At 40.7% G+C, this 26,231-nt stretch overlaps 1 protein-coding gene across 1 annotated transcript; it reads right to left on the bottom strand.

Annotated features, from left to right (window-relative positions):
• Positions 1–2,085: 2,085 nt before the first annotated feature.
• Positions 2,086–9,597, bottom strand: LOC119728846 (atrial natriuretic peptide receptor 3-like). Its single transcript, XM_038201254.1, has 6 exons — positions 8,736–9,597; positions 8,170–8,300; positions 4,892–5,038; positions 4,257–4,392; positions 3,767–3,861; positions 2,086–2,806 (listed from the first exon to the last, which is right to left on the bottom strand). The coding sequence occupies exons 1-6, from the start codon at positions 9,412–9,414 to the stop codon at positions 2,717–2,719; spliced, it is 1,278 nt and encodes a 425-aa protein (XP_038057182.1). The 5' UTR covers positions 9,415–9,597; the 3' UTR covers positions 2,086–2,716.
• Positions 9,598–26,231: the final 16,634 nt, after the last annotated feature.

Genomic DNA, 26,231 nt, shown 5'->3' with positions numbered 1-26,231 from the left:
TCGCCGTCATCGATGCCGAAACGTCAATACTGGTTACTAGTAAAGCTGACCTTCAAATCTGGAAGAAATCGTTCGAAAACTTCTCCAAAATGTATTTATCCCAATTTCTAGGAATTTACCCAAGTTGTTATTTCACGAGTAGTTGAACACTTATATCATCTAAGTATAGTCCGAATTTCAGCTTAATCTGTTGTGGCGGACGCTAGTGTTACACCTGGAACCATTTCGAAGAGGATAAACAAATTATTGCCGACCAAACCCATGGACATTGTTCAGCAAAAGCGCCGTAGGCACTACGGCTGCGGATTTTGGCCCAGCACACAATGATGAAGGGCATATTAACATATTCATTAGCGTCACATGGCGTGGGTCTCGGTATCGATCAATGGAAGCCGGTAAAAAGGGTGAAATTTGTCAATTAACAACTCGTGAAGGAGGCTTTTATGCAGTTGTTTACTGCACACCGCAATGGATAGGGACCTCATTAATATTCGTGAGGCTTGAAAAGATTGATAGATATTGCGCACGCCAGTGTTACAATTTTCAAAATAGCACGTAGCAAGGGCTATTTTTCCAATTTGAACGAAAAGTAATGAGCATATCACAACGACTTTTAGCACATACTTGGATCACTATAGGGGAAATAAATCCTGAAAGTTGCATAAAGATACGGTCTTCCAAACTGGAGAAATTAAATTTCAAAGATTTTACCCGCCAACGTGAACATGTCTGTGCTCATGTAGTGTCATTCAAAATAAAGTGTTACGTAACCTTTAAAAATCGCATTTCGCAACCATATGGCTGCATGGTTCCTTGCTGACTGACTCACTTGAAGTTATTGGCACATTAAAAAAAAGGCAAAACCAATTCCGTGTGCAGCCACTAATTTGAAAATTTCAAAAATTCATGTGGAAGACAAGGTAATAACCATTCATCATAAAAAACAATCATTTTTCTCAATATACTCTATTTGCAACACAAAAACCTGATCTTAGGTCCAGATCATTCTGACTCACCTTCTACATGTACCATCTTTGACAATAACAGGATCGATTAGACATTATTGGCAAAAAATTGTGACACTGGAAAGACGAATTGCGATGTTTTAAAACAATTTATGACAATTACCCATGAAAATACATAACTTAGCAGTGAAACAATGATTTCTACTTCTTATTTTGAATACGTTATCAGAAACAACCATTGAAGTGGTTGCAAATTATATGCGCACCATAACGTTATTACAATATTAATGTATGGAATATTGCAAGCATTGTGATGACGAATTACCTTGAAATATTCATACTAAAATGCTGCATTGGAGAATTTAATGTATCTTGCTTGTTAATTAATCTTATACGCCTAAATAAACATGTTTGACCAATCACCAATATAACATGAAACGTCAGTAAATTTCCACCTGTATAAGGTTGAGGCTCTGTGAAAGTACCCCTTTAAAGGCCAGAAATGTAGACTGTTTCCCGGCCCCCCTTAAAACATGGGGACCGGTAGCTAGCTCCCTTTTAAAGCCATTGATTAGATCACCTTTGCGCACGCGCATCATGGTTGTTTATTTTTGAATCACTGCTTAGCTTTGTGCATGGACGTTGATTGAACACACGATTGTCAAACAAAATCACTCTTGTCTTAATTACCACCAAAAGAACACAAAATTGTCAGTTTCTCCATGACCGGGCAACGGTCAAGCCTCGAAGACACGTTCGAAGACACTTTTGGCTATATAGCTTTGGCACATTTGCGCGCGAACCAGTACAGTTCCGTACGCACACGCTGTGTGTCCCGTCGACGCACCCAAGGGGCTCTCAAAAGTGGTAAAAACGCGCCCTCTTTAGGTGGTGCACGGAGTCCACAAACAACAGATCTGATATACATGTATTCTCAAATGTTTGCCGTCTGAAGCAAAACGTTTACTTAAAAAACCACTGTATACAATAAACCCCTCCTTGGTGAAAAAAATGTGAAAGTCTATGGTATAATGGAGAGGTCAGGAACCAGTCTACGGGTTGCCTGTATTCTCATTTGGCTGCCACGCTCGGTGAGCATAGACCGTATGCATAGCAGCCATCTTAGAGGGCAATGCCTCTGTTTTGCTGGGATATGCATGAGTGAAACTTTGTGCATTGTGATACTGAATTATAATAACAAAAGATGCCTTTCAAGATGGCCGCTACCCATGAGGACTATTCTCATAAATGGCTGGAAAGCGTGCGTGTAATCTGCTGAAATGTAACCTTTGTGTCGCCTATAAGTATGTTTTATCAAACTTAAACCTAAATTACTTAAAACATCCAACTGATTATTGATTTAGTGCTGTTCTCAGTAGACTTATCAGAGTATAAATTATAAGAGAAACCACCTGAAAAAAAACCCAAAACCTTCACCAAATGAAGACAATTCAAGTTTAATACAAGAACAGCCTAGTATATACCGTAATGTTTTGTATCTCGGCGGTTATTTAAAAGCTTTTGTCCTTCCAACTGGGCCTATTCGGCACAAAATAGTGACAGTGCGCATATGAATGGTTCTAAACTAAATTCTGGCTGCCAGGTTTTCAAAACATTGTGCATTTTAAAGTTTTGACGCGAATCAGTGACGCCGGAAATCTTAAAGACAATCGCTTGTTTGCAAGGTCACGTGATCACTGTACATGAACATTCAAGAGGCCCAAGTCGTTGGTGTTTGGTCAGTCAGTCTGTTAGCCCATGGGTGCCTTTCCTCCAGGCCATTTGATCAGCTCATCATGAATGATGATGGCTCCAGTGGCCTCGTCGAACGTACCAATAACCTACCAGGAGAAAAAAAGTCTGGTCATTAAAGTATCTTTATATTTAATTCAATTGTATTTAACATTATCCAACATTTGGCCAGGGCTTATTCATGTGGGATCTATCGGAAGAGGGTGTATGAGGAACTGGGACAGCGTGACGAGTCATACGCGAGGCAACGAACCGGCAACTTGTTCCAGGCAAAAAGAAAATGACAGGCACATTATACGTCCCTGTATATGCTCTGAGGAATTTCCATAAGTACTTTGTTCATCCGAGGCTCGGTAGCTTGCAGCGCATTATGGTTGCCTCCAATTGCCTATGAAATGCCTCGTGTGAATTGGCCGATATACAGGGTGGCCCCCAAAACGGAACGGCTATACTGCCACTATCTTGACCGATGGATGGAGAATTTTTTTAGAAGAATTATGATACCAAGATTTCTCGATTCAGTCCAGTAATTTTTGCTGCAGAGCCTATTTTGTGAAGCATGCTACTGATCATGTGGGTATTATTACATACAATTAACACCCTTATCCCAAAAAAACCCAGTAATTCATTAGGACAAAATTACTCCCGACTTTGTTTCACAAAATAGGCTATAGAACTAAAACTAATCTGGCAATCTTGGTATTTTTTTTCTTTGAACAAAATTCCCATGCATTGGCATAGGTTGTTTGAGTCTCACGGTAGCGGACGTACGCCGTTCCGTGTTTTTTTTTTGCCACCCTATATACATTTTAGAGGTGGGAGGAAAACTGCGGAATCTTAATCAAAAAAGACCCAACCAGGTACAAGTTATTTTCAAACTCATATCTTGACTGCAACAAATATCCAATACTGTACAGTATTATTGGACTTTTGTGGACAAACTTTCTACATAACCTATCCCGGATATGTCTTGACAATGATTTCGTGTTACAATAGATGATTCTTACTTTAAAATAAAATCGGTACCTTACTGAAGACTTCATACTCACATCGAACGTTCCCTTCTTGGTGTCCGTCATATCCAGTAGTTCACACACCCCGAGGCGATCCCCATTGGCGCTGATGCGAACTGCGCCGGTTACACCTGTCACCAAATTGTAGGCAATATCACAGGACAGTACATGTTTATTACTTTAAACTTTAAAAATGCAACAATTTTCACGGAAATCTATATTTAAGCTTGTCAACGTAGTAAGCTGAAACCATTTTTGAGGGGTGTTGTTGTTTTGTTGTTATAGGCTTAGGCAGCTTAGGAAATGATTTATTCCCAACCCCTTCAGTATCGATAATGTAGCGACAAGGATCCAGTCTACTCGTAATAAGAAGCAAAATAATAATACATGTACAATTATTAATTCAAATCGTTTAAGAGTCATGACAATTCAGGTAACTTCCCTTCACTTCCCTTTGCAACCCATTACTAGGTCTATCAAAAAGAATATCGAACATCAGCTGATCTACTGAACTTTCGATACTTACCCTGGAATGTTCGGTCCCACATTTTCCTTGTCACTGCTCGTCCATCCCTAACGTCGCCACCCTCGGCCACGATTTCATTGATCACATCGGCGTAAATCAGAACAGCATCGTGGGTTGCAGCAGCATACAGATTTTCCTTGCAAAAAGAAAAAAATCATAAAAATGAAAAATCTAAAAATTAATGTGGCCTGACGTTGAAAACTTAGCAAGTTCTTCTTCAGAGGCTGTTTTAGCCTCTGAAGAAGAACTTGCTAAGTTCGCAACGTCAGACCACATTAATTTTTAGATTTATATATTTCAGGTCCATCCAGTCAGTAAGCAGTTTGCAGCAGTCTTACTTACTTTTTTTCAAAAATGAAAAATATATAATTGCTGGCGCTGTGACGTGGCTTCATATTTGGTACAGGATCAGACATGTGGCATTTGCTCTATGATTGCTATGGATATTTGTTAGCAAAACGGAACTGAAGAATGCGTGTGCCGTCGTGATTGTAAAATTGAGATAAGTGAATATATTGCACAATATATTTTCCAGTGTAAAATCCAAGACGTAGCTGTTTTGAAATGGAAAGAGACTGAATGTCTGCTGCCACCAAGAGGTCACTATATAGTCTCAAAGGTGAAAGGTCACATACCCCACTGCCTTCACGTCCGTATAAGGTCAGCTGGCGATTTTTCAGCTCACTCTGGAACGCATGGTACACTGGGATATCAGGAACATGGTATCGCATCATAAACAACACCTTTAGTGCTTCAACTGTCTCCGCATCGTTGTTTTCGAACTGAAAAACGTTGGCATGGAATTAACGGAGTGCTGTTTAACACGTCTCCTTGTACCCGTAATAAACTTACGGGTAATATAGTTTTTCCCGGTCAATTTCATGAAATGTTAATTCACTTCTGAATATCGGTCATTCGTTTTCTTCTTAATTTGAATGCACGTCTTTAATCCCATTTCAATTCAACGAAACTTCAATCGTTTTCATTGTCCGTGCATTCAGTTTTGTGAAATAGACGACCAATTACGTTACCTTACATAAATGTCCCTTGAGCATCGCATGGGATTCCCATGGGGTCCCATGGGATTCCCATGGGGTCCCATGGGATTCCATGTATTAGTTAAAATGATCACCATGGGAGATTTTATGCTCATCCTGGGAAACCCATGGGAACACAATAAAGATTGCATGGACAACATGGGAACACAATAAAGATTGCATGGACAACATGGGAACACCATGAGGATATTATGAGCTCCATGGGAACACCATGGGATTTTATGGACACCATGGGAACACCATGGGAATTTTATGGACGTCATGGGAACACCATGTGGAATTTATGAACACCATGGGAACACCATGGGGATTTTATGGACACCATGGGAACACCATGGAAACACCATGGCGATTTAACGGACACCATGGGAACACCATGGGGATTTTATGGACACCATGGGAACACCATGGGGATTTTATGTCACAATGGGAACACCATGGGGATTTTATGTCACCATGGGAACACCATGGGAATTTGCTGGACACCAGGGAACATCATGGGGATTTTAGATTTAAAAGGCAGCACGGGGACACCGCCGGGTTATACTGGAGAACATGCACTTGCCATTGGTACCATCATAGACCCATTGCACTCCCAAGTTATAGGCAAAGTTTTCTTTAATTTAATTACTTATTCGCCTGTAAATTTGAATTCAATTAAAAACGTTTCCCTTGTGGTCATAGATGTTATCAAGAATTCTATTTTTTATGTTGACCCTGGGAAACTCCTGTGGCTTTTCACCAATTGAACTCAATGGGATAAACACCATGGGACACCATTGGACATTTTTGTGAGAATCGCTTCAATAACGGGTGTTGTAATTGCACATTTTTGAATTTTTCTGTTGATAAGTGAGATCAAATGAGGCATACAGTATTTTTTTATGTGGAAAATGTGTCATTCAAACAACTTTGGATAATATTGATTCATTTGTTATTATGGTTGGAAACATTAATGAGAAAATAAATTGGGCAAACTGTGATAATATGGTACAATTTGACAAGTGGTATGGGAGTGATAATGGGGGCACTAGCAATAGAATGCATGAGGCACTCGTACTACGTGGAACAATCCCCATCGGAGTTCCATGATATGCCTTACCGAATCGGCGAAAAGCACAAAACACACAGGGTTAATGTATTAAGAAAGTTGTTATTAAAAAAAAATGGAGCAATTTAGAATTTTTGAGAAACGATAGGAAACCATACATGGGAAAAAGCCCATATAAAATTTCCCATGGGAAAGGCCAATGAGAAAACTCCCATGGGAAAAATCCCATGCTACATGGTGTCCAACTATGCAATTCCCATGGGAAAATTTCCCATGGGAACTACATGGGAGATTTCTGTAAGGATGTGCATTTATTTACGCAAGCATACCTTTTCGCGCAGAGTTTTGGAATACAATTTCGTGAATGTGCAATCAAAATACGTTTTTCTCATTTAAAATAGCAGATTACATCACAGAACATTAAACTAAAAGTGAAATAGAATAGTCAATGTTTCAAACGTTTCATAACGAAAGGTGCTGTTTAATTGAACTGAAATGGTATCGAATGCTCTGGTAGCGAAAATGGAACGCGTGTTCAGACGAAAATGAATGACTTACTTTCAGAAGTGAATGAACATTTTAGGAAATTGGCCGGGAAAACCTATACCATGGGGCATCCCGTGGTAAATTGTCATACCATGAACTGTGATACCATGGTATGACCATGGTTGCATTTTCATTACGTCTTTGGTAGGTTTTGGTGGCCATTTTGAATTTTAACAATCCAACGATATACGATTGGAAACACTGATAAGTACTCTAAGTTATCTAAGGTTAACCTTCTATAATTTGCCAACCCGTGATTGGCAAAAAGTGCCAACCGTCATGGGTTGGCAAAGAAAGTTCTAAATGCCTAGTCAATATAGAGATACCTTTAAACATTCCTTGCAGCGACAAGACGAATCATTTTTTCATAGAGGGGTGCCAGAACACACACACACACACACCCACATTCTGGAACTTGTATTCCTGTGGAGACATTTCTTTGTTCTCGTGTAGTAAAGTTTTCGAGTTTGAAATTGAAGTTTCAAAATGCTCTTATTTTAACCAGAATTAATTTCCTGGGCTGAAATTTTGACTAATTAAATATCCCTTTTCTAAAACTCTTCCATTTGCGACGGATCAACCTACCTTGGAAATTCCTAGTTTTTGAGTAAAATCCATGTATCTATTTCGTGAAATTATTGTGGAGACGTATTCATCTATATAAATGTTCTTGTGGAGACGAATACAATATTTTGTTCCCTATTGTGTGCATGTCTCCTTAAGGTAGTAAATTCCAGCACCCACCCACACGCATGCACACACACGTTTGTTTTTGGTGTAAATCGAGGATTTTCTATTGTTTCTCTTCCCTTTTCCTTTGTTTTTGTTACCCTAACTTTTTCGCAACAGCTGCCATTGGTTTTGTACACGATTTCCAACGAGGAGTTCTCGATTCGGTTTCTGTCCTCGATTCTTCGATGGTGTTGCACGTGAAGTGTCCTCGATTTACATCATAAACACAGACACACTTGTGGTGGAGACCTTTGTTTCCCTTCTTTTGTTCTCCTTTATCCTATTGAAATATCAAACCCCATAGCGTTTCCCTTATGGTCATGATAGATTTCTAAAGACTTCCTTCTGGGGTTTGTTGTTCCATTGTGTTTTCTACCCCATAAGGAACACTATACATGATCGTACACAAACAACACACCTACACTAAACTAGCTAGACATTTTACAATATGGCACTTGCCAAGGAAGGCATTTATCGGTTCAAATAATGATTCGGGCAACTTTTTATCCTTTAAAAAAAAACTAACCTGGGAGCTTGTATGCAATGGCGCGTACTCGAACGGGATAAAGTTTAGAAACACATGAGAGCCCAGAGTGAGGCCCAGACGATGAGCGTGGACCATTATGTCACGTACCGGGGAGGCACTGATGAAGATAACTACATGTAGGGAAAAACAAATAGGGAGATGAATATCATCAGGATGCACCTTTTCCTGTTTTTGTTTCCTTTTTAATATTTTATTTTGGAAAACAAGACTAGGCCTGTGAACTGGAGCTTAACTCATCTAGAGCTTGTCTGAATTTATGACATTATTATACCAGTGCGTCAGTGCGACAGTGAGTGAGTGAGTGCGTCAGTCAATCAATCAATCAATCAATATTAGTGATTGAAAGGGAGGCCTATTCCGGCCCTTACGGGTCCATGCAGCAAAAACCATAGGAACCACACGTCAAGGTTTTTTTTATCGCAGTTTAGTTTTCACTTTTTTGGGGGGTTCATCTGCAAGGATAATGTCTTGGCATATGCAGGCCTATACCATAAACCGAATATATTTTGTTGTCCTCTGCTACCTGCCCATTGTACTGTACTCACCCTTAGAGACGGAAGCAACCTTCTCCAGAGCTTTATCCAAAGTGTCAAATTGATCAGCGTACACCTCGACCACAGTTATTCCATTCCTCTCCAGGCCTGCGAACACGGCGTCCGGGAGAGTGTGGTAGTAGTACGCCAAATATATCTGCAGTCCACGGAGTATGGCACAGCTGGTCCAACCGAGATGACGGAGCACGGCAGTCATGAACTGCACCATGAGCTCCACGTTCGGACCCGTGCGAGTCAGGGTCGGGAAGCGCTTCTTCTCATCCAGGAGCGTGGAAGTGGCTGCCCCGGCCAAGACCGGAAGATTCCAGTAGGCGGCCATGTCAGCGACAGCAGCCATATCGGGGCTAACAGCCGGCCCCAGGAAGGCAACCACGCCGTCATCGTGGTACATCGAAGCTGCTAGGGCCCCAGTAGACCGCACTGGACGTGTACAGCACTCATCAGTGCTTACGTGCGTCATGCTGAAGTTGTTGTACACACCCCTTTCCAGGCGTTTTGCGACGGTTTCGAAGGCGATCTGAGCCGCCGGCAAGAGGTAGTACTTGCTTACCAGGGGCACCTTCTTAAAATTCGACAGGTGTAGCATGCCTACTTTTACATTGACAGTAGCATGGACTACTGTACACAAGAGTAACTGCGCGAAAATGATACTGGCATACATTGCGACCATTATGCTTCTACTTGGAAAATCGACTGTAATGCAGCAGAACTCAGTAAACCCAAGCTTTATACTCCTCCGTGCCAAGGGTAGTATAGACCACTAATTATGGACATGAATATCCATGAGGCCCAAGTCGTTGGTGGTTGGTTAGTAATATAGTCCGTTGAACCATAGAGCAAGGAACAGAGTAGTCTGAGTATCACCCGTTATCCACGGAGCCCAGACTCCTGTCTAACGTCTGATATATCAAAGCATGCAGATTTATGCGATCTCGCGCCTCAGCCAATCGGAGGCGACTTTACTAAATAATCGTGACGTCATTTCATTCCCAAATCAGGACTAAACGTTTGGTTGGTGAATTCGAATGCAGTGTTTTGTAATGCAACAACAGCCGGGCGTGTTATCGCGTAACATGATATACAGAGCGCGTGACGCAGGGCTTTTTTTTAATCCATTGTCTATAACGCGCAACGGGTGAATGACCGAAGACCAAAGCGCCCGCTGATTGGTCAAAATCTAGGAGGTCAAGAGGCGGGGTCTTGCCTAATTAATCAGCGAATCTGCTCACATATCATAGACCCATGGCGATAGACTAGGAACAGAGGACGAGAGGCCGAAAACGCTTTAGTTTTCGAGATATAAAGCACCTGGCTGCAGCTGTTCAAGACCGCAGTTTGACAATGTGCGCAAATGCTATCCGAAAACTTCCCATAGAACTGCGCACATTCCATACCGGATGTGATTTCTCTTTCATTGCGGACCATGTGGACAACATTTTGAGCGTCGCATAATGCAACCCGACCGTTCGTGATTCGAAACGGAGCCTGAGCGAGTGACGGGAATTGTAAATTTACAACACAGATAAGTTTTACAGAATTTCCTACACTATTACGCTTTTCAACGAGAAAAACATCTTTAAACTGGGATAAAAGAGTAATGAATCAGTCTTAACGGCCGTTTCAAACCTTGCAGAGTCATGACCTTGATGACGCGCAGGTCACTGGGCACGCAAAATCCAGCCAATCAGAGCGTGAATTCATCAGAGCATTCCAGCGTCCTGTTTGCAGGGCGGGGATTAAGATCGAACGTTATGAATAAGCTACATAAAAATTGATTGGTATGGTTAAACATCAGATATATTTTGTGAATTTTTATCTCTGCTCCCCCCTTCCGGGGAATTTCTATAATTGAAATGAAAATGGTCAATTTTTAACAGAGTTTCCCCATTTTCAATATCATTGGGCAAGAATTGGAGAAAGGGATTACATACATATGTATACAAAAAGCCTGATAACGTAATTATTGTATAACATGCCAAAGTCTCATCAAGTTGAAGGACCCACTTTCTCTTTTTAAGAAGAGAACATTAATTTATATTTCTCTCGTAGGAACTAGGAAGCCTTTAACTAGTGGCAGCATTACAACTGAAGTTTGTTGATGGTGTGAATGCAAGGGTACTGAAATCGTCTTACCGTTTTTATTATTTTGAATATTGTTTCAAAGAATCGATTAATGTTTTGTTGTTGCTCCATCTATTTCGTAAAAAAACATTAATTAACCCCAGCGGCTCTCCCGCAACCTGAGACCTGAGAGTAAAAAACAACAACCGAAAAGACAGCATACGAAAAACTTAAAGGGCAAAAGATAATCAGGTTAATGAAAAAAAAAATCACATCAATTGAGAGCGGCAAAATCAGGTCAAATAATTGGTACAAGCAGGGGCGAAATCTTACCAGAAGCGTGTTGGCGTGTGTTCGGACGCCGCTCTGAGGGACAATAGGGAATTGAACAAACTTGTGTTATTTGAATTTGAATTGAATGGAAGGTTTTTTTTATTGTTCGTACCATTCTCGCAGTCCGAAGACTGAATTGCGATGGTTTACAATTTACAATTAACATAAATCATTAAAAAAACAAAACATTTATACATATGTTCGACATTAAAGTATTCTAAAAAGACCATTGTTTTTTTTATGCATAATGTTAAAACATAGAAATATTCTAAAAAGACTCTTATACAAACATGTGGATTAAAAAATGTTAAAATGCTACCCAGACTAGATAAAAAAAACCCTGTTTTTTGTACATCTACACGCCTTTCAATCACATAGTGATAAAAAGAATGCATTGTGTTTTACATCCAGACATAACCATTTTATTACATTACATTAGGTGTTTATTAATGAGTCTGACTAGGTAAGGCAGATAAAATGCCAGGTTTTGGTTACAAAACAAATCAAAATTTTGGAAAATGGCATGGGTATGTAGCGTATTGAATTGAAGTGTTATGGTGTACATACACAAGTTTGCATTTGTGTATAGCGCCCATGCACCCAAGTGTGTTGCCCGCAATCGGGGACCCCATATTGTCCCTCTTTGTTTGTACTTAACTTTTTAGGAAGACCTTCCATGTTTTGTACGCATCGCCAAATTTGGGAACTTCGGGAGATTGAGGACAATGCGTCTATTTTCATCTATCAAGGTATTCCACATGATGAAATTCATGGGACTTTTTTTCGCTGATTCATTTTCAATGGGCATTTTGTATAGGTTTTCTCGGTCAATTTCGGCAAATGAGCAGCCAATTTAACCACTACGCTATTCTATTGCGCGCGAAATCAAATGCTACTGAAAAGGGTCATTCGATTTCGTTTTATGACCAGTCAAAGGTACTGTTGCGTCATTCGATTCAACAAAATAATCATGCAATTTAACAATTCAACAAAGCAGCATTCAAATTCGCAGGAGCTTTTTGAGGCGTGTGTTTAGTCATTCAAATTAATTTTTAAGCAGTCATTTCTGGAATTTGTGCAATCTGAAAAACGCTTTGTTAAATTTTTGTTTCCTTAAAAATGTTGAAGGCATAAATACGGTTCACTTTTTGGCACTTGAGTCACTTTGCCGATGTACTTCGAAGACGAGCTTTCGCTACAGTTTTACACGCATATTTCTAGAAATGGCAGCTCGTGGTCGCTACGCTAGAGTGGCCCAGGTAGATCGAGAAAGGTTGATTGAGGCCTTCGAGGGAAACGAGCAAGACTACCTTCAGCTTGCGGTCAATTTGAACATCAACAAGTCAACAGCCAGATCAATTGTTGCAACATATTTGAGGACTGGAAGGCGAGAGACGCTGGCAAGAGGAGGAGCAATCCACAGTAAGATGGATGATGACATGCGAAACCATCTGCAAGGTATCCTTGACGCTAATCCCGTCTTGACACTTCAACAAATGAAGGCTAGTTTGAGTGAGCATCTGCCAGAGAAGCCCCAGGTTTCTACAGCCACCATAGCCAGGGCCTTGGATGGGATGATGATTACACTGAAACTAGTGGAGGACGTCCCTGATATGCAAGAAATTCCCCTGAAGTTCTTGATCAACGCGTCCAGTATGGTGAGTGGTTCCTGCAGCATGGTGTTCTGGCGCATCTAGTATTCATTGACGAGACAGGTTATAACGTCTGGACTCGACGCTCCCAGGGTAGAGCTCCACGAGGGATCGCTGCAAGACGAGTCGTCGACAGACAACGAGGGAGAAATTGCAATGTCACTTTCGCTGTTTCTAGTGAAGTAGGCTTGGTGCACCACCGAATCGCATTCGAAACTGTGACGCGAGAGAGATTCGAGGAGTTTCTTGCGGACACAATTCAAGAGTGTGATGCAGTTTTCCCAGACGACGAACCCATTTACCTCATATACGACAATGCGAGGCCTCACGTGCGAGCCCAACTCCCTGAAGGTGCCAACCCAATGATCCAGCTGAAGCGCCTCCCTCGCTACTCCCCATTCCTGGACAGTACGGAGATGGCACACTCCGCATTCAAGGCTGCAGTTTAACGCATCCTTGGGTTACCTGAGTGGCAACAACGTGTCGGAGACAGACAGGCTGCCCAGCAAGCAGGAATAAACATGCAGCAGTGGAGGTGCGATCTCCTTCAACAAGCAGCCATCCAGAGCGTTGATGATATCACCCAAGTGAAGTGCATGCAGTGGTACAACCATACCCAAACATATATGCCAAGATGTCTGGCACGCCAACAGATTGATGGTTGAGGAAGAAACAACATAAACAATAAAAAAACAGGAAAAACATAAAGAAACATCCCATTCAAACACAATACAAAATTAGGTCTTGGTCAGTTAACCAATAAAGATCCCCCCCAAAAAAAAGAACGAAGAAGAAAACAAAGAAGAAGAAAAAACCTCATTGGCCCCATGTTAAGTCTACTGGAAGCATAAATAAAGAAAACAAGGTTTGCCTGAATTAAAGTGAAGATACGAAACAGTTGCCTAGTACAGTTTATCTGTTTATTCGTATTTCTTTAGTCGTACTTATTTGAATTCTCTTTAAGCGAAATTGATTGCCTCTTTACGAAATTGAAAAAAAATAAATCAGTAAAATGTCCAGTCGAACCAGCTTTGCTAAATTGAATGATGATTGTGTGTCACGAAAAAGAATGACGATATGCTAAATTGAACACAGTGCTAAAGGAATTTGAATGCCTCAAAACGAAATTGAATGGCCGAATTCTGAATTTGAAACGCAGTAACAACTGGAGAGGCAAAATAGCTTCAATTCGAACGCACGAAAATTAAATTAATAATAATAATCGGCATTTAAGAACGCTCTTTTTAGTACACTAAATCACAGCGCTTACAGTATTATTATTATCCCTGATCATTGGGCCAATTTAACATTCCAAATACCATCTCAGCTCCCTGGGGAGTATACAGCTCGATGCTGCCTGTTAGGCGCAAGCAAGCTAAATCAATCACATAACCATCTCTGCCCTCACAGGTACCCATTTACTCCTGGGTGGAGAGAAGCAATGAGTGACAAAGTGCCTTGCTCAAGGGCACACGCACCATGACCCCGCCAGGACTCGAACCTACAACCTGCAGCTTTACCCACAGACCATAAATCAGTGCCCTTAACCACGAGGCCACAGCACTCCACATTGGCTGCTCATTTGCCGAAATTGACCGAGAAAATCTGTATATAATTCAGATTTTTATATTGTTAAATGTTGACCACCAAAAAGTTGGCATTTCCTATTGATTTCCGTTATACAAGATTTATTTTTCGACTTAGATTTGGTGATTTCAGACTCATTTTGAATGGTCGAGTTTTAGGGTGTTGCTTGAAAAAGAGAAATTAGTTTGATTTTTGCTCTGTGAACTCATCGTTTTTTGGTGATCATGCCCCCTCTTAGACTTTTTAAAGATTTTGTTCCTCAATTCACACCTTTTTGTCGGGGAGCACTCTCCGTAACGCTTCGCTAGATCAGCATGGGAGTTAGTGAATTTTCCAAATTTTTATCAGAGGTAAAACAAAAATAAAACTTTCTACTTAGGTTGTCTATTGTTCCATCCCAACCGATTATACAAAAATGTTAATCATTCTAGTTATTTTAACAATCGCGCACAATTATATGCAGATTACCACTTATCGTCAAGCATTCACATGATAATATCTTGAGGAGGCGGGCGGAAACAGTGCCAAAGAACTTCACGATTCCTACTTCCAAATTGTACACGAAGGCAATTGAGCCTCAAGCAATATTAAAGCTTTGAATAAGTAATGAACATGAAATATGCATGTAAATAAAAAAAAAACACAGAAACTCAAATTATATCAAGCGTTGTCATTTTCATTATTATTATTATTTTGTTTTATTATTTTAAGGCAAACAAGTAAATATCGGAACAAGTGACCATGCATGGTTCTATCGGTAAGTGTGATTCTGTGTGTTCACGTTTATACCGACAGTAAAGTCATTATTTAATTTTGCAAATAATGGATGTTGTCCCTCGCCTGGCAGAATAGAAAACAAACATGAACAAATTGAAAAGTCATCACATCGTTTTATGAATAATTTAAGTACTAATTAAATCGCAACGAATGTCTAAATTTCTGCACAGCGCCACCACTTGTCTTGTCAGAATTTCCCGGTCTGAACGAGACGCTATTTCACTGTATCTGTTTTCCTCCTTTTTTAAACTGAATATCGTAGGGCTTTCCCTGTGGACTTTTAGTAACGTTGGAACCCAGTTCATAATCAAAGATGGCGACTATCCTGCCACGTTTTGCGACACGGCGCCCCTACTGTCGCATCAAACATCGGCGATTCGAGCTCAGAGGATCAACAAAAACATCCTTTTATTTGCCAGATGTAAACGACTTTTTTCGGCGAAAAATTATTCAAATGGTGTAATTTTCTTTGATACCTTTGGACAGCGACATAAGCATGAATCTAAAAAATAGTGGCACAAACGAAATATCCATGTCAAGAAAAATACAGGCCCAAAGTGTCCTTATTCTCAAATCTTAACACATGTACGTACGCCCGGTCAAAGTTAAAACACTGAACCTGTACAAGTTGTCAAAAAAAACGGTGAGTCCAAGAAAGTGACTAAGGTGGAAAAAAATATTTAAATATATGTCGCTCGAATAATGTAAATGTCATTGACTACTAACTCTGATAATTTCACGTAATTTGCATACACTGATCGCAAGTTATCTCTATTTTAATCAAATTATACCACAACATTTAGCTGTCCACCACTGATCATTTACTGATACGAATTAAGTGATACCTTCGAATACAATGAAACACTGGGGTTTTGGTTTTCCAACCTGCATCAATGAATGAAAACTTGCAAAGAAAACAGACACAAATCACAATCATCATTTAAAAAAAGACTTGATTTGTTCCCCACATACAAAACACGAACACTTACAGAAATGTAATCTTTCAGACTTGACTAAATTTATTAAAATCTCATTTGTATGTGAATCCCCACGTGCAATATTTGGTTCTCATTTAGCATTCTATGCTGGGCAGCTATAAAAATGTGTTCTTTCAGTGAAATATGCATAAGTTCTGATGACATGGATTATGCAATATTTGGTTCTCATTTAGCATTCTATGCTGGGCAGCTATAAAAATGTGTTCTTTCAGTGAAATATGCATAAGTTCTGATGACATGGATTGATTTCTGTATTTTTTTCACATGAGCGGAACGACATGCTCGTTTAATACATGCTTCATTTGTGTATTCAAGGGAATATATGCATGTCAAATGCAACATTTGCTTCTGCTGTAATTTTCAGAAATGGATGGATTTGGGTGTTAGTGTTTACTGTTACACTGACTTGTTTGAAGTTTTGTGATCGTAGATGCTGGAAAGCCAAGAAAAACAATCATGTTAATGTAGTCTGGTTCCCTCACCCTACTTAAGATGAAACGGAACAATTTATAGACGTTGGGGAATTGTAAGGTCAGGAAACCAGTCTGGCTGGCTTTTACCCGTTCATAGGTGTATAATCGATTGCAAACAAAATGCGGACTAACTAAATATGGTAAATTATGGGCAGTATTGAAAAAAAAACAGTTTTGTTTTCAACGCTGGTGGGCCGATCAGAGTTGAAAATTGATACAAAAAATACCACTTTTCTTGAATATGACAGCACACCGGGTGCCAAGATTGTACAGGATGCTTAAGACTGTCATTCACTAACAGTCCAGTAAGGTATTTCATAAAAATTTCGAGGTTTTGTTTTTTGATGCTTGCAAATGTTGTATATTTTTGGTTTTTAAGGGGAAAAATCATTAATCCAGGTCACTTTTGTTTTGACTGACCCTGTAGTCCTCTGATTTATTCCTGCGTTTTGTTCACAAATCATCGCAGTTAACATTTTGTAAGTGCCTTTAACTATCGTCGCCACAGTCATGCGTGAAAACGTGATGGTTAAAATTCCAAAAAAATTGCACATTGGTTTCAAGTGATATGATTGTAGGTAAAATTGTGGATTTTCAATTTTCAATTTTCAGTTTTCAATTTTCAATTGGTCTTTAAGTACTTTAAGTCTCGTATGAAACTTTTTAATTCTGTAACAGTTATTGCACGTTATTAATTGTTCTCGAGAATTAGTGCTTCTAGATTGGTGTTCTTTTCTTGATTCCATATAAGTTGGACAGTTGTTGCCAAGCACATAACAAACACGTACTTTAAAAAAAGCTTGACATCGCACGTACACAAGGGTAAAGGGTTTAACCCTATTAAGATTGTTCATCTGAATGCCTTTAGCATTAAGAACAAATATGTGGAACTTAATGACTACTTGTATGAGAATAATGTGGACATTTGCGCCATCACAGAGACTTGGCTTTACAACACGGTTAGCAGCAATGAATTTTGTCCTGATGATTATATTTGTTTTCGAAAGGATCGCGATTTGAAATTTTATGAGGAAGGTATCTACTCATTAACAGACCGTGGTGGATCTTTGCTGTTAGTTAAGAGAAATCTCAACCCGACACTGTTTGTCAAAGGAGACGTGGATGCGGAAGTAGTGCGGTGCAAAATGTATCCAAATCCCAAAGTTGAAGTCTTGTGTGGAGTTGTTTACAGACCTGAAAGAGGAGGCGAACCAAACTTGGACAAAATATGTGAGTCCATTAGTTCCATAGACACTGATAATGTGATCCTTCTTGGAGATTTCAACTTCAGGGAGATAGACTGGGACACAAATGAAGGCCATTCTGCTTTATCTAAGAAGTTTCTGTCATGCATAGAAGAAAATATGCTTTTTCAACTAGTCAAAGAGCCTACTAGAGGACAGAATATACTAGATTTGCTGCTGACAGGTAATCCCGATATTGTTCAGTCTGTAACTGTCAACGAGAAACACGGCAGAAGTGATCATCACAGCGTAATGGCAGAACTACGTATTCCTGTTCCTCGTATTGCAGTTGCTGAGCGGAAGATCTACTTATACTCCAAGGGAGACTATGAATCCTTCTCTGAGGCAGTCAAAGCAACCGATTGGAATATGGAGTTTTCAAGAAAAAATGTTGAAGACAGTTGGGCTATTATGAAAGCAAAATATAACACGTGGGTTGACGAGTTTGTGCCGACAAAAACCGTCAAGTCTGGTCAACGTCATAAGCCGCCATGGAACAATTATAATTCTGTCAAGAAGGCCAAGCGTAACAAGAGAGCCGCTAAAGTGAAAGCTAGGACATCTGACCTCAATGTACGTCATCTTCAGTTTGACCAAGCAAAGAAAGATGTGGAGAAGGCCCTGTACAAAGCCAAGCTAGACTATGAATCTGCACTTGTAAACCAGATTAAAACTCAGCCTAAGAAGTTTTACAATTATGCTCGGCACTTTACCAGGTCATCCTCAACCGTTGAAGTCTTGGAGCAGGAGGGTAGAAAAGTAACGGAAGATAGTGAAAAAGCAGAGATCCTAAATGAGTTCTTCGCAAGTGTGCTGATAGTTGAACCAGACGACGATCACGTAAATTTGTGTTGTGCTTCGCATAAAGAAAGCCCTGGAATACCAGTACTCGTTGAACGGAGTCTATCTGCAGGGAGTAGACGACCAAAAGGACCTGGGTGTGAAAGTCAGTAACACTCTTACCCCAACAAAGCACATCCAAGATATTGTGAAGAAGGCTCGACAGAAGATTGCTATGTTCAGAAGATGCTTCACCGGATTTGATGAGGATAAAGCTACCATCTTATATAAAGCTCTCGTCCGACCAGCACTCGAATATGCATCATCTGCCTGGAGCCCACTTACCAAAGAGAATAGTAATTTGTTAGAAAAGGTGCAGAAGAGGTGCCTACGCCTTTGCAACGATGATATTGATATGGAGTCGTTGCAGGAGAGGAGGCTGAGGAAGATTTGGTTGAAACATATAAGATTATAAATGGCTTTTACAAATCTTCAGCGGATACATTTTTTACCCTCCCCCACAAAGATTTAAGAGGACACTCCAAAAAGTTATTTGTCAGGCGTACAAGAACCAAGCTAGCAGGCCACTTCTTCTCTAATAGAGTGGTGAGACACTGGAATAAATTGCCAGAATCACTAATTTCTGCACCAACTGTGGCTATTTTTAAGAATCAACTGAGAGTCCTGCCCATTGGCGAAGAGGACTAAGTATACCAAGTATACCAAGTAAGTATACTAAGTATTGTGCATTATTGTTATTATTATTAATGCTTATCGTAAGTAAGATAACAGAAAAATATACTATTAGAGAGATATTCTCATATGCACAATTGTTTGTTTGAATTTCTTGACTCCTAACCCCAATTTGACCTTAACCTACCCCCACGAATTTCGGTATTTTTGTTTTGTTTTACTAATTGGACCACCAACAATCGATCTAGCCTATTTGGGATAACAAAAATTTAGCCCCTAAATAGAAGCTGAGGCGTTAGGGCGACATTGAATTTCAAATGTCTCCATAAGTTCTAACGATAAAGTGACTCCCAAGGTGTCGATACTTTGTAGATGAGACTTGTAGGTTGCATAGTGGGCATGAACACAGTATGTATGTAACACCATGTGAATAACATATCTTATTTGTGGAGTGCCGTGGCCACGTGGTTAAGAACATTGAATTCGTGGTCTGCGGGTTGCGATATTTTTTTTACACAACTATCTGGGGTACTTTGTGCGCTTTCCTATGGGGCTTGGTTTTTATAACCAGGCTTGAGTGGAGGCTACTATTTTTCAACTTAGTACGGATTTCGGACTTTATTTCCCTTTTTTTTAAAAAATCCTCCAGAGCCTCAGATCAGGAAAAGAAAATGGAATTTGCTGCTATACAAGTAGTATCCGACTGAAAAATAACGTTTTTAAGATACAATCCTATAACCGTGATTCAAGTCGCCTGAAAAATGGGTACCCCAGATAGTTGTGTAAAAAAAAATATCGCCTGCGGGTTATTCTGCGGGTTGTGGGTTCGAGTCCAGCCGGGGTTATGGTGCGTGTGCCCTTGGGCAAGGCACTTTGTCACTCGTTGCTTCTCTCCACCCGGGAGTAAATGGGTACCTGTGAGGGCAGAGATGGTTATGTGATTGAATTAGTGTCATGGAATAGGAACTGGTTGTCTCCTATCAGGGAGGGGGTGTGGACTCCACCTCGGGGTTGAGGGTGTGTACCCTTGGGATGGAATAACAACTCTGGACTGCACTCACTGATCTTGTACTTGATTATCTCCTCATTTAATTATCTTGGTTCATCTTCATTGATCATCAATTAACATTGGCACATGGTAGAAACATCAGTATTGCAGAAAATTAAAACCCCCAAGCCAGACTGCTCTCACTCACAGCCGCCTACTGCAATAAACAATATAGGGCCGAGTTGGTTGCACGTGTACGATACGCACTATTATTTACGAAAAACAGCTATTCGTACACCCCCAAAAGCACACATTTTCCAGCTTAAATCATCAAGCCATTCAGCTTAAAGTTCCCTCATCGGAAGGAATAAACAATAAACTTACTTCTGGCATCCTGTCGGGATGCCTATCATCTCCCAAAAAGAAGAATTTGGCTTCCAATTTCCAGCAACCTTCCACGTCTTTTTAGCCCATCGACAGCGAAAAGCAGAGAGAGTGAGAACCCTGAAAAGTTGTTACACACTCGTACTAGCTGGGCGGACTTATCACTCCGCACTTAATAAGTGTTTATCTTAATTAACCAAAGTTATAATATGCCCCATAAACTATTCAAACAGAATTATTAATCAATTATGTAAAGCTGAATTTCCCATTTGATAAGCAAAATGTTTTCCAAAGCTTGCAAATGCAAGCACTATATTCCAATGGTTGAGAATGGATACAGTTGTTTACATGGGTTAATTGGCATCTGCCCAGATACAGTGCTTAACATTAAAGGGACTTCATGTAAGTATGGACACAACTCGAAGAAGTCTACACAATCCAATGCATTAAAGGGGAAAATACCCCGTTCTCCCACACTTTCCCTGTTTTACGAACCATGCGGCCTCGAATGGTTTCAGCCTACTTTTCATTCCAGAAATTAGTTCACAGGAAATCATCATATTAGATATTCACACATGTAAACAATCATTTTCTTTCTCTTGGGAAAACAGACTTTTATACCAAGGCTAACATTTTATATTAACTTCAACAACACAGTTTCAAACTGAAACTATAGCAAGGCATAAAAATGTAAATAAAACACAATCTTTTCTCAGATCAATGTCCCAGTTCTAATTTACTTAAGCTGGTTTAGCTTCCTGAGACCCCAGCCGTTTTTCTTCAGCGGAAATAACATCAGCCATTAGTTTTTCATGTCAAAACTTGGCATGATCTGAAATTCACTGAACAGACTTTCTGAAAACCATTAAACTTGGTTTAATTAAGTTTCATTGAGCTTCCTCCAGTTTAACTCTCATACCGATTTCCAGCAGATTTATAATTTTCCATAACTTGATTCACGTTTAATACATTGTAACAACTGTATAATCGTTGCAATTTACAGAGGTAAACCAATGTAAATAAAGCTGGCGTTATAAAATTAGAGTAAACATCCGTTTCTTTCGACTTAATATTAAGGGATGACTACAACCAAAAGATATATGCAAAACCACTGAACCAACCAGAAAAATCGATTTCAAAGTCATTTGACAGGGAGTGAATGTTTGCATTAAACACCCCAAAAATTACATTTTGTTTTGCTGATGTTTCAACCTGAAGTGAAAGACACATCACTAAATACATTTCGCTAATCTGGTTGTCAGTTGGCATTATATACTACTTCAACAGAATATTCTCTTTAAGACCCTTGTCATGTCTTGATGTCAACAATTACAAGGTATCATAGAAGTACATAAACATGTTTATATATAAAACAAAAGTTTAAATATCAAGGAAATCCTCTCCTCCTATATCAACATACTGTATACAGCTACTTCGCTGCTGATCTACACAACTCAACTTTTAACAATGTACATCATTCTCTTTGATGGACAATATTTAAATAATAAACCATAATTACTTGTCTAAAGGTGCAGGGTAATAAAGACCCCTTACTCTTCAGCATTGACCGAAGAACAAGCACCACTTAACCTAAGTAGAACAATTACATGTATAACAAGCTATCAGTGGCACCCACCGCATATAATTAAGGGTCTAAACTTTGCAGCTGAAAATTACCTCTCGGAGGCCCTTGCCATATCTAATGAGGCCTTCGTCTGTGAGATGACACCCATCTCCTGAAATATACTGAGGATGATTCGTTTTTCGCTGATGGTACATCTTTACCGTTGGGTGATGCTTCCCAAGCTCTTTGTTCAAAAGGGCGTTGTATCGTTTGACCCTGTGATTAAATGTGGTAACTGAAACTTGTCCTGGTCGGTCAATACGAGACCTCCTAATCACAGACAGGATTACGAGATGACTTGGATGCACCCCTTGGTCCTCTAACATTGTAAGAAACCGAAGGGTGTCCTGTACAACAACAGCAGGAGTACCCCCTATCCCACATAAATCATTTGATCCGAGGTCAATGCACAACAGGTCCACTGAATGACGTTTCATTTCCCTGAAGTAGTGATCCCCACTACTGAAGATTCTATTATAGCTTAGGCCCGGATGCCCTTCAACAAAAACATCATACCGCAAATCAACATTTATCAGTTGACTCACGGTTTGACGGCTTCTACGTGCCGACCTCAAAAACCGCGCGGGAAACGAATGCCCGAATACGTACACATGTCGTTTATCTGACATATTTCTGACATAAGTCAACAATACATTCTCAAAAAAACTACTAATATATACAACTGGTTTAAACTACAACCAGAGAAGTTTGAAAAATCCAAATGAACGCTTGTCACTATCTTCAGAATTCCTCAAGCCTAAGATCAGATCAGATTTAGAGTGGTTTTCACCAGATCCGCTGAGCGGCAGCCTCCTATTTGAACTTCAAATCGGTGGAATTCTACGAAAACAAAGAAACAGTGACTTGTAAATTGTAACATATCTACAAGCTTAATCTACTTATAATACAGGACATTGGTATGTCACATACTTAATCACCATAAGAACTGAGTTTTATCCTAAATTGTGTTCTTAAGCGCAACAACTCAAAAGTTGGTGTATCAATCACTCAACCACTAGTTAGCGTACAAGGTACAACCTATGTAATTGCACTTGGCGAATTGGCCAACTGATGTTTCAACTTTAACCGTACCGATCGTCTCGGCGCTACTACTGTGGCTGTACCCCCTGTGGTATCACATCCTGGCAAACCAGAAGTGCTTTGCGAACCTAACATCGAAGGAATTGCAGTCTTGGGAGGGACACACACCAAAACCTCCTCATCAGAAGAGGAGCTATCACTTTGGGGTTCTGGCTCAGACAAATCCAGACCATCTATATCAGGTAAGTAGTTACAAGGCTCAACCTCACCTAGTTCCTCCATTTCTCCCCTCGGGTCAAGAACCAATAGCCTCCTGTTCATCCATTTTTCCTTACCCCCAAGAGCAGGTCGTACAGCAAACAAATCCTCTTCGTCATTACACCTGGTAACAACATACGGTTCTTGGCCAAAGTGGTCACTCAGTTTGTGTCTGCCCTTAAAAGCCAGATTCTTGATCAAGACTCTACTTCCTACCACCAACGGCTGAGTGGGTTTACATTTAGCATCCAAATGCCTCTTATTCGAAGCGGCCGTCTTGATCAGACGATCTTTGACAATTTCATGGGCATGCTTCAGAAACTTTGCCTGCATCTGGACATACTCTTCTCCAAAGTCTTGCTTTGTATTTCCCACAAGGTGATCTAAGGGAGTTGTTGGTTGTCGACCAAACAAAAGTGTCCAAGGGGCCACTCCTGTCACACTGTGCGGTGTCGAGTTATACATGTATACTATGTGCGGGAGAAGTTCAGGCCACTTTTTACGTTCCGCAACATCCAAGGACCTTATTAGAGAGCAAAGGGTCTTGTTAAATCTCTCAGTTTGTCCGTTGCCTTGGGGATGGTATGGACTAGTTCTTGTCTTTCTGACCCCATACAACTTGCAGAGTTCACCGATTAACTTCCCTTCAAAATTACGTCCCTGATCCGAATGAACCTGAACGGGGATACCGTAATGTGAAATCCAATGATCCCGCAAAGCTTTGGCAACCACGGGTGCAGTTTGGTCCTTGCATGGGACCGCCAACGCATATTTTGTAAAGGCGTCGGTCATGACGAGGACATCCTCAAAACCTCCCCTACCCCTATCCAACTTGAGAAAATCGATCGCTAGGCGTTCCATAGGACGGAAGGCCAACAAATGCCGCATCGGTGTGCGGACAGTCGGGGTGGGTGGCTTCGAAGCCACACACTTAAAACAATGGCGTACGTGTTCCCTCACATAACCTGCAATCCCCGGCCAAAAACATCGTGTTCTCAGCAATGATAGTGTACGGTTAACACCTTGGTGACCCCAACGGTCATGAACTGACTGGACCATCAATTTCTGGAGGCTTTTCGGTGTAAGCAATTGATACACAACACCCAACACAGCATCCTGCACCTTTCGGTACAGAACACCATTCCGTTCCACTATCTGACGTCGCTCCCTCAGCCAGCCACTTATGCCAGGAACATTCTTATCAATTCCATCCTCCACCGACTCCCACTTATTAACCCAATGTTTCCACACTGTCCCAAGTTGCTCATCTCCTTTTTGCATATTGGCCAGTTCACTTGAAGTGAACGATGGTAGAACTGATGACTGCTCAGTCACTTCCTCTTTAGAGGCATCAAAGGTTCTGGCACAACCTCCCTGGTCCTCAGCAGCAGCACGAACCTCACTTGGAATGGTGGAACAGTCAGTCACCTCATCCACTACCTCAACAATTTCCACTGGGCGTCTACTGAGAGCATCAGCACACCTGTTTGTCTTTCCTGAACGAAATCTCACTTCCATATTGAAGGGTGCCAGCTGTGCGACCCAACGTTGTTCGGTCGCTCCCAATTTGGCATTCTGTAAATGGGCCAGAGGATTATTATCCGTGTAGACCACAAACCGGGACCCTACCAAATAATCCCGAAACTTTTCCGAGATCGCCCATTTCAGGGCCAACAGTTCAAGCTTAAAGCTTGACAGATCTGAATAGTTCCTCTCTGCCCCACGTAATCCACGACTCGCATATGCTATGGGGTGAAGTTTTCCATCATCCCCAACCTGGAGTAGGCAGGCACCAAGCCCCTTGAGTGAGGCGTCAACCTCTACCACAAAATCTCTTCCAAAATTGGGATATGCCAACACAGGAGTCATACACAGTGCCCTTTTCAGCTCCCGAAAGGCATCTTCAGCTTCTGCTGACCACTTGAATTTTGGGGCCTTCTTTGTTTTTGACCCAGCCATAGCTACTAGTGCATGTAATGGAGCTGCCACCTTGGAAAACCCACAGATGAAACGCCTATAATACGAAGCGAGTCCGAGGAATGAACGGAGTTCCTCGGTGCTTCTTGGAGTTGGCCAACTTGCAACTCGCTCAACTTTGTCAGGGTCCACTGCAACTCCAAAACTACCAACCACATGCCCTAGATGCTTGACTTCACTTTGGAAGAAGTGACACTTACTTCCCTTGAGCTTAAGACCATGCTCAATGAGTCTTCCAAACACAACATCTAATCTCTCAAGATGTTCCTGAAATGTACTGGAATACACCAGAATATCATCAAGGTACAAAATCAACTTGGCAGATTTATGTCCCCGAAAATCAACTCAACGGTCCTTTGAAAGGTGCTAGGGCTATTACATAACCCCTGCGGCATACGGGTGAATGAGAAAAGTCCCCATGGAACTCTAAATGCGGTCTTATCTACTGAGTCTGGATGCATGATTAGCTGAAAATACCCGTGTGCCATGTCCAATGAAGTGAAGTAGCGAGAGCCCCCCAACGCCTCTAGAGTTTCTTCAATCCGCGGAAGCGGGAATGCATCTCTAAGTGTAATAGCGTTAAGCTTACGATAATCTATGCATAGTCGGATTGACCC

The sequence above is a fragment of the Patiria miniata genome, unplaced genomic scaffold (genome assembly GCF_015706575.1).
Source record: "Patiria miniata isolate m_02_andy unplaced genomic scaffold, ASM1570657v1 HiC_scaffold_20, whole genome shotgun sequence".
NCBI classification, from domain to species: domain Eukaryota; kingdom Metazoa; phylum Echinodermata; class Asteroidea; order Valvatida; family Asterinidae; genus Patiria; species Patiria miniata.
The sequence above is the reverse complement of the archived record's forward strand: the minus strand, read 5'-3'. Positions and strand labels throughout refer to the sequence as shown.

What these genes read in the sequence shown, in the direction of transcription:
- LOC119728846 (XM_038201254.1), bottom strand. Translation starts at nt 9,414, where the DNA reads ATGGTCGCAATGTATGCCAGTATCATTTTCGCGCAGTTACTCTTGTGT. An exon ending in CATTGCATACAAGCTCCCAG is followed by an intron (nt 5,039 to 8,169) that starts GTTAGTTTTTTT and finishes AACGTTTTTCAG; the next exon opens with TTCGAAAACAACGATGCGGA. An exon ending in ACGGACGTGAAGGCAGTGGG is followed by an intron (nt 4,393 to 4,891) that starts GTATGTGACCTT and finishes TCTTTTTGCAAG; the next exon opens with GAAAATCTGTATGCTGCTGC.